General features: G+C 42.8%; 1 protein-coding gene across 11 annotated transcripts in view; it reads right to left on the reverse strand.

Annotated features, from left to right (window-relative positions):
- The window catches only part of ephb3b (eph receptor B3b), a 57,026-nt gene extending 49,125 nt beyond the window's left edge, over nucleotides 1–7,901 (reverse strand). For all 11 annotated transcript variants that reach the window (XM_058072504.2, XM_058072502.2, XM_058072500.2 and 8 more), the window contains exon 1: nucleotides 7,302–7,901. In XM_058072504.2, coding sequence (XP_057928487.1) covers nucleotides 7,302–7,365 — 64 coding nt within the window. In that variant the 5' untranslated portion in view covers nucleotides 7,366–7,901. The remainder of the gene's footprint in view (nucleotides 1–7,301) is intronic.
- Between the last annotated feature and the right edge of the window lie 6,485 nt (nucleotides 7,902–14,386).

Raw genomic sequence — 14,386 nt, forward strand, 5'->3', positions numbered from 1 at the left:
GAAATCAACTATTGGACGATGTTTCAGTTACCCAATTTCATCATGCAAGGACTCAACCTGAGGTTCTGGGTAAGTCAGTGGTTCCCAAACTTTTTTGGGGTGACCCAGGTGAGGTGACAAAGGTGTTCCTTGTGTCCCGGGTGTCCCAGGTGTCCCAGGTGACCCAGGTGCCCCCGGTGTCAGGGACATCTCAGTCATGAAACACCCCCACATTTGCTCTGCCGCCCCACACGAGCAGGGTGCTCCCACTGGGCATTTAGACTCTTTGGTCCTTTGATCGTCCCCTAACTATTGGACGATGTTTCAGTCACCCAATTTCATCATGCAAGGACTCAACCTGACGTTTTGGGTAAGTCAGTGGTTCTCAAACTTTTTTTGGAGTGACCCGGGTGAAGTCCCAGGTGTCCCCAATGTCCCAAGGTGTCCCTAGGTGACCCAGGTGACCCCGGTGTCCCAGGTGACCCTGGTGTCAGGGACATCTCAGTCATGAAACAGGGTGCTCCCACTGGGCGTTTAGACTCTTTGGTCCTATGAACGTCCCCCAACTATTGGACTTCTTAGCACTAAAGTCGCTCTGTCACTGTGACTTGGGTCCGACTTGAGGTGAAATAAATGCTGCCGCAGCTGGCAGTGTCTGCAGGAGGCGGCTCCATGGGACCACGGGGATTATGTAAATATCACGACAAAAGGTCACGTGTGATTGGTAGCGCTTCAACGGAAATGTACCGGGGAGAGCGTGAAAGACGTTAGCAAGTAGCATGCAGCTGAAAAAGAAGAGTCAGTTGAAGGCTGCTCTTCCTATCCAAAAGTGAAAGCAGGAATATGTGATCCATCACGTCAGGAACGCTGTTAGTCTGTGGGCTTTTCAAGTCATGTGATGAATGTTTTTTGACACCACGCATGAAAAATGGAAAGACCGAAATACAGTAGCAGCCTGACACTCCAAAACTAACTGCTTTCTTGTTTGTGATTATTATGACCATATCTGGTTGTCCCTCGCCACATCGCGGTTGAAGGCGGCCTATTATTAGAAATATATATACATATTTAAGCAAATTGTATTGCTATTGCAATTGGATTTTTTGCCGAAATGAATCATTGTCAAGCATGAAAATGGCAAAATGAAGTAAAATGTAAATATAATCATGAAGATTATAAATTAGGATTGTGGTATCCTACACAAGTCACGAGGTGTCAGCGGACCTGATGGCTTTTATTGCAGGTTTCATTTATCCCACAACAGGCGCAATAGTCATAACATAATATTAATACTGATAATAAATCCCATGAAAGCCGAAAAATCAACTCTGAACTCTGACATCATTTCCTGTCCTCCACTCAGAACACATTTACTGTGACACACAAGCACAAGTTTGCTTAATGTCTTAAGTGGCTTAAGTGTTATTTTCTCGCATTATATTGGGTAATATGTGTGTAAGGGTGACTGTAGGGGTGCTATTTCGTGTCTCGGGGGCTCTAAAAATGTTAAAAACACCATCCTGCCCAAACGCACAACCAAAACTTTAAATTATTATTATTATTTATTCAAAATTATTTAAATTATTTGTACAAATTACTGTTTACGCTGTACATCGTTGTTCATATTTGATGTCATCTATTTATTCTCAACATTATTATTATTATTTATTCCAAATTATTTAAATGATTTGTACAAATTACTGTTTTTGCTGTACATTGTTGTTCATATTTGATGTCATCTATTTATTGTCAACATTATTATTATTATTTATTATTATGCAGGAGCCAGTCAACGACATTTCGTTGGCAATTGTGTGATATTGTGCAATGACAATAAAGAAAGTCTATCTATCTATCTGTCTATCTATCTATCTATAACCACCTTGTCTACGCCATAAAATATTCAATCCATAAAGAAGGAATCCTATTTTGCGTAAATTCACTCATCATGGTCCAACTTGGAACCAATCAACCGCGGTAAACGAGGGACGGCTGTGCATGGGAAAACTGTTTTCCTCATCTGAACTGGTCTTTCCAAACACCCGAGTATGAGAAGCCTTCTCCGTCCCCCCCACCAAATATTTGGCTTGTTATATTTAACAAGGCCTGTTAACCTGAAGCCAGGTAGAGTGCTTTTCCTCTGCCTCCAGGCACCGACTTGGACGGCGACGGCCGCTCTCCCGACAGCTATAACTGTCCATTTTTAAAAGACATACAATATATCAAAGTCCTTTTCTTCTGCCCGGTCGGTTAAATTTGTTACAGGAATCCGAGGGTGGTAAAAAAACTGTGGAAGCGAGCCCCGAGGTGGATTTCCCCCCCACGCCCGACTCCCGACTCCACCCTCCTGCGTTCCTTCGACTGTCCGTGAAGTCAGGAGCGAGGTAATGGACATCACATGTGCGAAAAGGCTCCTGGACTGGACCCCTCCCTTAGGCCTCCATGTTCAGTACTCCTGTGCAAGCGCCAAAGTTTTTGAGGCTCTTTGGGGAACCAAGCAGAGTGTTGGTTGCTAGTTCTTGGCTGGTTATTGCATAGACCAGACCAGACCAGGACTGGCCATATCCTAAGTCGTGATATTTGTATTCACCACTGCAATAGGATAACCCCCGGAGCTTGATTGTGTTGGAAGTGGTATTGTTCAGAAGGAACGAGGCCAGCCTTGGGGACTTAACCCCCTCTCAGACTGAGCCCAACAGAGGCCGCCCATGACCTCCGGTTGAGGGTCACGGGATGCGTGTAGCGTGGGTGAAAGGCACAGCGGGTACTAACTCAGAATTTTTGGACACACGTTGCATTTTATGGACATCTGCTGCAGGCGGCACCAATAAAAGGCCAAGTCCACTGACCGTTAGTTCCATAGTTCCACGTGTCACCAGGAGAGGGATCGCCCAGAAACCTTACAGTCTTTTTTTAACTAATACGGATTGTCTGCACAAACTGCCCCCGTTCATTCAGTCATTCGCCCCCTCGCTACGTGTGTGTGTGTGGGTGTGTGTGTGTGAGTGTGTGTGTGTGTGTCCTGTTCTGCTCTGCTGACTCCAGACAGCAGCGGTGTGGGGCAGGCCCAGACACATTTGCCCTCCTTTGCTTGGGCCCAACAGCGGGTGTCAAAGACGTGCCATCCCGCAAGGCCCCCGGGTTCCGTGCAGTGCCAGCATAACCCCCCCCCCAGACACACACACACACATGCATACAAACAAATAAAGTTTTTAAAACAGCGTCCTCCACCAAAGTCTTTGGAATGTCGGACGGCTAATAGGCGATACGACGATCCCACGAGTAAATTGATGAAATGTCCCAAACTAAGATGATACTGATCTCCTCCAACTGTTCCGACGTGGGACACTGGAGGTCACTTCTGTTGGCGGCCATCAAACCTTTCCAACCTTCGACCCCGACCTAGCTTAGCATGCGATTGTTGATTGTTGCTGTCTGTCAGACCGCCGGCCCTCATCATCGTGCACAGTGAATTATAAACATGAATTATTATGCAGCTATTCTTATTTATATAATTGTATAATCATTTCCTGGGCTAATATTCTACTTCACTCACCTAAAAACGTTAAAGAAAACCAGAAATGAGAAAAAGAAAACCCCTTTCTTTAGTCCCCGTGTTCCCTGTCTGCCTTCCGGCATGGCGTGTGAAGGCACCAGCTGGCCAAAGATGGCCGTCGCTCGCTCTTCATGTGAAATTCCAGCTCGCTAAATCTTTCCACGCCGCCATTTGAGTCATGAAGTCCGGCTCTGTGCACATGAACGCTCATGCAGACCCGGATCACTGGGCTGCTCCCTGATCCGGGTCTGCCGTGTGTGGACCCCCCCCCCCCCCCCCACCCATACCATCCAGTCCTTCCTGAGAGTCTTACGGGGAAGACCGAGGGCCCAAAGTGGTCCATTTCCTGCTGCCGTTGTGTCGATATTAGCTAGCATTTAAAGGATCATGGAAGCTAATGCACATCAAATATAGAAATAATGCAATGTGAACACAAATATAGCAATAAATCAATCTGAACGCAAATATAGAAAAATAAAGCAAGAGGAACAATGGCGCTGAGTGCAGCCAAGCGGTTTGGACCAGGGCAGTAGCTTAGAAAAACGACAACAATGACAAATCCTCTGGTGGGGGCGAAGAAAGGGTGGCACCAAATATTGAAACATTTATAGAGACATATTGTTGGATTGGTTTATGGCTTCTATTCTTGTATGTTGCCATGGCCCCCTTTTCCTGATGAAATAAAGGCCTGTTGTCACCCCCCCTCCCCCATCAACTATCTAACAACAAACAACACATTTAAAATGCCACTAAAATAACAATAGTGATAATAATACATTATTATTATTATTATTATTAATATTATTATTGTCATCATTATAATGAATTATATAATAATATATAATATAATAATACATGTTATTAATATTATGATTATTATTATAAATTATATACTATGATAAAAAAGTTATTATTATTATTATTATTATTATTATTATTATTATTATTATTATTATTATTATTATTATTATTACAGCCCCTTAAATCGACTGAGGCCCACTGATAAATTATTATTATGAATTGATAATTGCTTCAGCAAGAAAGCCCCCCCTCCCCACTCCCCCCCGCCTCTGCCTTTTAAAAGAGCCGCAGAGCTCGCATCGATTCCCGGATCGATAAGGAGCACATCAATCGGCACTTTGGTGAAGTCTTCGTGTGACAATTACACTCGTTGCCAAACGCTTATCTTTTTTTCATAACAGGAATCAAGCGCACACGTGGAGGACTCCATTATTACTCTATTATTAATTTTCTATTATTAATTGTCTATTATTCCAAATGAGAAGCCGGCGGCCTGACAAAGATCCGCTAATGGATCGCTTTGCCTTCCCAAACACAATGTTTGCCCTTTTTAACATAAGAACACCTCCTCGGACCATCGTCTCACTGTTGGGGGGGGGGGGGGGGGGGCAGAGTGAGACAACAGAGTGGGACAAAGGACTTGCGTGTTTCCTCATCAAGCTATTTTCTATGTCTTTATGTCTCCTATCACGGAGATCTACGCGGCAAAATTTGCCGCCAAAAGATAATAAGTAATAACCCGAAGATGATGACGATGATGACGACCCCTGCTGCCGCACACGCACACGCACAGTATCAATCACCGGCCAAGTGTAAACGGCTCCCGTGGAGGTGTGATCTCACCCACGTAAACACATAAACATGCGCGCATCAAAGCAGCCCATTTGCGCGCAATCACGCCAAATTGCGCCATAAATCCAGCTTCCACGCTGTAAAGCTTTGGTTTATTCTATAAAGGTCCGTTTGTCAGAAATGAAACTTTTTTTTTTTTATGAATAAATCATCTTTGTCACCAACATCCGGGGCTCAGTGGAAAAAAAATCGAATGCACGTGAATGCAGCACTGCTACTGGAAATATTAGATTACTTTGGACTAAACTACTATTATTTAATTATTTTTATTAAAATTTTATTATTTAAATTTTATTTTATTGATCTGCTCCTTCTACTTTAACTTATTAACCAAAAACGGTTTAAAAAAAACATTTCTGGGCCAAAATATTGAAACTAACTTTATAATAATTCCATGTGAATACTATTTGTATTTTATTTATTTTAATTTCCATGAAATTGCAAGCCCACTTCTGTTCAGGGGTCAAGGGTCACTTCCAATCAGTCACCCCAGAAAAGCCGAACTTAAAAAGTTTATGCCAGTTTATGCCCGAGTATACAAGCCCACAATGAACCAACACAGAAGGAAAGTCCAAATATTAAATCGCGGGTCCACAAAGTCTGGCTCGGGGGCCACTTGCCACCCGCAGCTTGACCATCAAATGTCCAAAAAAACTCTGAAATGTTGATAGTAATAACACCGTGTAATAACTCCTTTTCCGATACAAACAAATACTCTTGGAAAAATGGCTTTTTTGTGCAAAATGACCAAAAACTTCCAAAGGATTCTCCTGTGTGTGGCACTTAATGGAAAAAGAATGAACCCCCCCACTCTAAATGGGAGTTGGGCCGAGCGAGCGGGAGGGAGGGAGCCATTAATTACTCCCAGGGCTGTGTGACCTCGGCCCCGGGAGCATCGCCGTGGGGGCCGGCTGCACTCCCCTAGCAAGACTCGGCAAAAAGAGGCCAGCGTGTCCGGCATAAATCAGAATGCTGCGTTTAAAGCCGTCAGGTGAAACCTGCGTCCGGGCAGCAGGACACAATTTATGCCAGGACTTTCTGTTATATGCTGCGTGAAGTCCGTTTATTTAGGAAAAGACTGGTAACTCTTTCTGTCTCCATGTGGAGTCCGGCCCTTCCTTTCCCAGCACCAATGCCCGACTGGCAACCGCTGACCTTCCCTGGATGCGGGTCACCCGCAGGCCCGGCGTTTTTTACACGGTTCCTGGCTTTTTTAGAGTTACAAATGTTCTTTAGGTTTATTAGAAATAAAAAGGTAGATTGGGAAGTAACTTCCTTATCCCAAACTTCCCGAGAAGGAGTTGGGAGATCAGAGCTTAAACTTCCACCTAATTTACAGGAAGAAATGTGCCAGGAATTCTTCACTTTTTTCACTTTCCAACTATTTTATGTTAAAAAAAAACAACTTTTGTGGAATAAATTGGACTCTTTTATTTTTTTCGGTTTTGGTATAAAACAAAAAACGGGAATAGTTGCGTTAAAACGAAATGTAGCCTTGAGCGGCAGGTTCGTGTTGCGTTCAAATAAAAGGAAGGAGCTGTAATGCAGAGTACCGGTGGTCCGATCCCACCTTGGCGGGACCACAAGGCGACCCAGGGGGGCAGGCTTTAGGGCAAAACTTGGACTCTTTTGCACGGCTTCTTTGTACACCCCCCCCCCCCCCACACACACACACACACTGTACAACTGACCTACGTAATTTATTTTAAAGTTAATTAAAAAGGAAGTGTATGACCGAGAAGAATTAGGCCGAGCTAAAAAGGAAATTGAATTAAATTCTCCATTTTTAAAATTCGATTTCTATTTTTAAAACTGCTTTGCCTGTTTTACATGTGTGACAGTCAACAGGCCAAAAGGTGAGATGGGGGGGGGGGTTAAAAGGAGAAAAGCGGGTCTACTCCCCGGGGGGGTTCAGTGTGGGACTAATTTCCTCTAAAAGGCCAAGAAAGCAGCAGCGGGCGATGATTAATGTCCCAAAAGAAGAATACACAAGTCCCGGCGAGGTGCATGGAATATACGCAGAGACGGATCGAGCTAGCTGGGTATAAAAGTGGGGGGTCCCGGTGTCCCGGAGGTCCGGTCCGTTTTCTACTTAAAAGGTGAAACGTCTTACCTTCGACCGCGGAGGCCACAGCCAGCAAGAAGCCGCACCAGAGCAGAACGTAATCCATTGTCATAGCCCGCTCATGTAAACAGACCCACGGCAGAGCGAGTACGTTCCGGGTCCGATCCCTCCACAGTCCGCTCCTCGCAGTCCCGGCGTTGTTAAACCCACGGAACCATTCACGGCAACAACAAAAACTGAGCCGTTTACGTTTACTTCTTTGGGTCTCCGGAGGAAAACGCCGCGAGGACCCAACCGCTGACCCGCCAGTCCGTGCGCACTGAGCCGGTCAGCTGCGCGCAGGGAGTCCGGTCCGGCACCACACCATTTGCGCGGTATACTTCCACAAAAACCCGGATTTCCACTTCAAATAGTCAAGTGTGAAGACAAACAATCCTGCGTGGAAGATCCCCAAAATGACTTTCGGCGTGGTCACAACACGAGACCAGAAAGACGCGCCCGTTACGCAACCCCACGCGTGGAGAGTCCTCGCAAAAGGTGTGCGTCTAAATGATAGTCCAGGAACCGCTGATGAAATGCTGTTTATTCCCTGAGAGGATTGATCGGCTGCTGCGTGGACCTTCTGCTTCTCTCCGTGTGCACACTGGAATGAAGCACTCGGCGAGAATGGGAGAGAGAGAGTGTGGGTGAGAGAGAGAGAGAGAGAGAGAGAGAGAGGGAGGGAGGGGGGCAGGAGTGCCGAGGGGAGGGGTTTTAAGGCTGCTCTGACAAATCCTTCATTTTGTCTTCTATTTATCATCAAAATTAAACTTTTTCACCTAAAAAGCAAAAAAAGCCCCCCCCCCTTTTTTTGGGACAACTGCAGCAACTCCGACTGTTTTTTCTCCAAAATGGAAAACTTTCCATTTATCCAAAATGGGAATGTTGGACAACAAATGTTGGATGAGAACATTTGATGATTACTACGTGAGGTTCTTCTCTTTTTTTTTTTTTTTTTTTTGCAGTAGGACTCTGCCTTTTCCTGTCCGTGGGATTCTTTCTCCCTCCACGGTCTTCCCTCCCCCTTCCCACCCATCCCTTGCACAGGCATGGGCACACAGCGCCCCCCTGCGGATCCCCTCATAGAGAGTTCATCTAACACCTTGACTAAGTTCTATGAGTAGATACGACTAAATATGATCATAAACTCACTTCCTGTTCATGAATGACTTTATTAGGGTGTGTCCAAAACTTCTTGGTCCAGGGTTCTCGAGGGACCGGGACCACCTGATGATGAAGATGGACCTCAGTCCACATGCCAAAGCCTGAGTGAGGCAAGTGTGGACTCATACGCCCCCACCAGTGTTGCCAGGTGCGCTTATAATAATTCTCTCAGGAGACCTGGCAACATCGGTGTCCTCCATGCAGCCGTGGAAGAAGTTTAGTTTCATGACAAATGACCGTAAAATATCCCAAAAATGGAATGACCACGTTGTTCGGTCCGCTTCTCCAATCAAATCCAACCAAGGTCATGTGTCCACTAGGAATATTTTTTCCAGGTCCATGTCCTAGCAGTGCTCCATGATTATTGTCCTACTGGATTCATGTGAAGATTGTGGTTCCCCAAAAAGAAACATCTCCAAAGAAAATAGTGTTCAATGCGTGTGTAGAAAATGTTGGACATCCAGAAGAAGCTTAGAGAAGCTGAAATAAAGTTCACCTGTAAAGGTTCAGCCATGGCTGAAACGTCCCGCACACCTGAAGGCAATCATGATCAGGCCTTTATAAATAAGCCTCAGCTGTTGCCAGACGGGTTCTTGCCTCGGTTCTTCCTCTGCTTCACGTGTGCTGCCACTTTTTGCATGAGTAACCTTCTCAGTTTGACCTTCTGTTTTTTTTTTTGTATTTGTTACTCCATTTGTGTTTTTATTAGCTTTTTTCCTGCTTTGCTTTTCTTCTTGACTAGTTAGTGTGGTTTGGTACTTTGTTTTGGTATTTATTCCTCCACTCTGTTGGAGCACATCCTTGTAATAAACTTTACTCTACTAATTCTACTGTTTCTGTCCTCCTGCTTTGGCTTCCAATTAGCGGCTATGCTGTTCAAATAGTGTTTAATGCTGCAGGGGCAGATTCCATGGTCTTCTCTGTAGCGACGCAGCATTACCTGGATGATTGATATGTGGCTAGAAATTTGGTAATGGTTTAATTTAATTTGAACATGCATCAGATTACAATTGAGTGCATCCCATAATCAGTTCCCAGTTCCACATGTCCAAAAGGAGTAGGAAGAAGCAAAGCTTATTAAATCCTACCCCTCTATCTGGTACTTATACAATCAGTAACTGTTACATTTGTTCACTTCCTGCTTTCCTAATATAATTTTTACAAATAAAAAAAGTTTTTTAATTTGATTAATTTTTATTAATTTTATTTTATTTTTTTTAATTTTTTTATTTACAATGCCATAATGGGTACCATAGTAAGTGTCAATATAGTGATATATATAGCACATCATGACTGGTTCAAGACTCTTCATCCTTGTATTTAGCAAACATCAACTGCTTGTATTGTTTCTTGAATTGCCTCATCGTTGTGCATTGTTTGATTTCCTTACTCAATCCATTCCATAGTTTGATTCCACATACTGAAATGCTATGGCTAGCATAACGTAGTCCTAGCATAGAAGTGTTTCAAATGTACTTCTTCCCTGAGATCATATTTCTCCTCTCTTGTAGAGAAGTATTGGATGATATTTTTAGCTAATTGGTTATTTTTAGCCTTTTAGCTGTTTGAAGATGAACTATATCAGCAAGTTGAAGTATTTGTCATTTTACAAATAAGGAGTTAGTATGTTCTCTGTAGGCGGCATTATGAATTATCCTTACTGACCTTTTTTTTGCAGTACATTTAGTGAGTGAAGATTGCTTTTATAGTTATTAGCCCATATTTCCACACAATAAGTAAGATATGGTAGAACCAGAGAGCAATAAAGAGTGTGGAGTGATTTCTGATTGAGAAGAAATTTTGCTTTGTTCAATACTGAAATATTTCTGGCCACCTTATGTTGTATATTTGTAATATATTTTCATCCATTGTGATCCCCAGAAATGTATTTTCGTTCACTCTTTCAATGTCCACATTGTCTATTTCATCTCAGAAACAAATGGGCAACATATGAGGAACAAGGAATTGATCATTGTTCTGTGAAGGCCTTGTTTGGCTAAAGCACAAACATAATACTCTCACTTTTAAGGCTAACATTTAAACGTAAAAAACAGTTGCGGATGAAGGAGAATGACTCCTCGATGAATCGATGCAGCTCTCGTCAGATGTGACCAAAGTATTTCTTTTTTCAAGCAGCCTACACGTGTGAATGCACCCCGTTAAAGGACGCTAACACACAATCTTTATTTTTCCTTCCTCGGCCCCACAGACGTGCAAAGTGTTTTGCTAAAGTAAAGCCGCCAGCAGGAAGAAGGGGGGTTGGGGGGGCGGAGGGGTATGTGCCCCAACTAGCACTTTACAGCTTTTCTCCCGTGTCACTTTGGCCTGGGCGCTTGTTTTAGTGCACGGCTAAGGTGCTGAAAACTAAAGATAAAACATACCGCGTGTTTCGTGTTCTTTAAGCGGTCGTTTGCAGATAGAATCGTACTCCCAAGACTTGAAATGTATTTTGATTCCTCTTTTTTTAAACCCTCCCAAAGATGATATCGCTGATGAAGGAAAAGCGACATCGAGTAGCTAGCACAAGTGGGCTTAAGAATAAACCGCAATATTGTTTGTAGAATTTCATCCAAGCTAATGCGTGGTGTCAAATATCTTTAGGCAGCGGCGTAGTCGCATTCATCAGCAGAAAAAATACATTTGTGAATTTTGGCCTTTGCCTTTCAACAAGGTGGAAATGCTAACAATGCTAATAGTTAGCATTCTAACAGTTAGCATGACAACATCCTGAGTGGATATACTATGGCTTATTAATCGAACTCATGCTAAAGTGCTGAAGGTCAATGTGATGATCCAAATGCTAAAGCTAGCACCTAGCATAATGGGCACGGTGGAGATAAATGGCCTTCCCTTGCTTTGTGCTGGTTAGCTTACTAGCTTTTTTTTATCATGTCACTCGATGGGTTCCTAATCTACTGGCCTACTTAGTAACTTTTTCATGGATAATGTCGCCATGGAAGATGGACTGTTCCGAAATGTAAATAGCAACGCTTTACTTTTTATTATTTCAACTTGATGATATTTTTCCTCTTTGTTATCATAACTTTATTCTCCAGTTTCAAACATTTTGTCTTGTCATATTGTTTATTATTACATTAATGATAATATTATTATATTGTTTATCATAACATTTTGCCTCTGATATTATTTGACTTTTCCCCAAACTTGCAATTGGGATTAAGAAATTGCAATTTTACTCAAATTGCAATTTAATTCTTTATGTTTTTGTTTCTTAGAATATTACAACAAAAAAAAGACATATTTCAATCTTTAATACCTCAACTTTATGCCATTTTTGTGTTTTTTTCTTTACAATATTGTCGCTGTCTTTTAGCACATTTAGTATAGCGTTACGTATTTGTTGTCATACTATTTGGACTATTATGGTATATTATACATATTACTTTAGCCAACCTAATTCTTTTAAATTGCAGCTTTAATTTTGTTTGTCATAAAATAAGAAATTCATATTTTAGTCTTGATGCTATTTTTCTCTGTATTAGAATTTTTACCAATTTCTGCTTTCTTGTGTTACATTTTGTCTTCCAATATTACATTTTTATTCTCATAATATTATTATCTTTTATCTATGTAATTTTCCTAAAATTGCAAACTTTTTTTCTTAGTCGGGGATGACAAACTCAGCTTTGTTTTGTTTGTTTTTTACTGCTTTTTGTCTTGTCTAATTGTACTTTAAAATGTGCCAAGGGTCAATAAATAAAAAAAAAAAAAAAAAACATCCCCAGGGCTGCAGTTTGGACGCCCATGTTTTAAAAACAAATGAAGCTCTGTAATGTGTTGCTTTATGTAAAGTAAAAGTAACTGAGGACAAAGAAAGGAGATGACAACATTTGAAACTGACAGTCATAATAAGATAATATAATAATAATAATATCAACAGCAAGGACAATAATGTTATTATGATTGATAAATAAAACGAGCAAACGTATTTGAAGGTGTCACATTTTGAGGTAAAACAAGACGAGAGAAAGAGCAACTGTAATGGGATCCGTGGCGGCTGCAAAGCCGACCATCTAAACCTGCAGAGTCCCGTCTGGGCTGCTGGTCGCCATTCGAGGCCGAGCAGAGACACGCCAGGCCGGCGGTTGGACGCTCGGAGAGCAAAGAAATGTCATCAAAATGAGGTCAGAGAGATTCCTGACGGAATGATGTGACGTCAAGACTTGTTATTTCTAAGACTCCTGCGTTGCGTTCAAGTGCAGGGACTTTGGAGCCTTTATGAAGTGGATCATTTGGCTCTTTTTTGCGGGGTTGCCATGTGTGAACGACAACAGTAACGCATTCCGCTTGCCTCGCTGTTAACGCTCTTAACAAAAAGCAGCCTGCATTGTTGTCACCATGGAAGCAAAAATAGCTGATTTTATCCGCTACATTAAGCTAGGAAAAACTTTACTTCATAATCCGTCAGATCCACAACCGATCCATTTTGCTCTGATCTGGTTTCGCGTGTGACCTAATAGAAATAGCAACAGACACACAGGTTATGGCTAATAATGCGCCGTAAGCGTCTCCCAGCACCTGGCACGTATTAGAGACACAGTTGGCAAAGTGGCGGACATTTTACCGGCGTATGGAAATGCTTCATTCTAACACCTCGTGGGCCCTCAGCAGACACTCACGGACCCGGGCCCGGCCTTCCTCCCACTCATCCAGTGCCAGGATATCAGTGTCTCTCCACGCCACTTTCCCTGTTTTGCACCTTGGACCACAGCAGACTTTAACATCTCTTCCGCCCTCACAAATCAAACGGCTGGGCTCGAACACAAACACACACGTTCACTCCCTTTAATGTGGATCATACTTTTTACACACACACACCGTAGCTCTCATGTCTGGGTCTGGTCTAATAGCAGCACTAATGTGATGTGAGTGTGAGCGGATCGCTTTACTCCTGCAATATTAAATATGGCGGCTGCTGGTTATGATGGAGTGTCTTTGGTGTGTGTGTGTGTGTGTGTGTGTGTGAGAGAGAGGCATGGAGTGCTGCTGGTCGTCGCACCGGTGGAGGGGGAGTGGGTGGTTCTGGAGAATCTCAATACGTGGGTGTGGAGGGGGCGGTGGGCTGTTCACAGAGGTTTTGGAGCTGGGGGGGTTGGGTGCCTAATCCTTCAGGCCTTCAGCAGTGACCGAGCACTTAACACAGGATCACAAATGCGGCTCCGAACGAACCCCCCCGAGGACCACCATCAGCCAGCCTCCTCTAAACAGCCCCCCCCCCCCACCGCCCAGCTCGCACCTCTTGCTGGGGTCCCCAAAAGCAGCGACTGTCTGACCCCGATGGCTGAAGCCATGGTTCCAGTGGGCGGCTCCCCACGGCCAGCCGCCCACTAGCCAACCAATCTTTCCTGTTTCATTGGGTTGCTGATTCTAAAAAAAAGTGGCACTGAAATTATTTAGCTACCCTTAGCATAAACGCTTGCCTAATTACAGATGATATATTTATATTACTCATTTTATGATTATATTCTATTGTAATCCAATTGTATTGTGATGCAGTACTATACTGTAATATAAACATATATATACACTATATATGGCTGGGGCCCATATTAAAAAAAACAGTAAAAACAGACAAATGAGCAGTTATTTTCTAGGAATAAAAAGATAATATTAGGAAAATAAAATCACAATGAGAATAAAATAATAAGAAATAAGAAAAAAATAATGGCTGTGAAAAATAACCTCATTTATTTATTTTATTAATCAGGTAAAATGTTGCGTAATTCACACGTTTGCATCATGGCAAGCCATGTTTAGTCATGTTTATGCATTCCGCCATCTTTGTTCTTGTTTCCTTCGTCACATGCTCAGACATGACTTTTGTATATTTCTATGCATACAGGAGATCCTTGAATATCCACCATTTAGATCCTTGAATATTCATCCTTGAACATTCATGCTGGGTTTAT

Source organism: Doryrhamphus excisus, linkage group LG4, assembly GCF_037039965.1.
Source record: "Doryrhamphus excisus strain RoL-2023G ecotype Guam linkage group LG4, RoL_Dexc_Guam_v1.1, whole genome shotgun sequence".
Taxonomy (NCBI): domain Eukaryota; kingdom Metazoa; phylum Chordata; class Actinopteri; order Syngnathiformes; family Syngnathidae; genus Doryrhamphus; species Doryrhamphus excisus.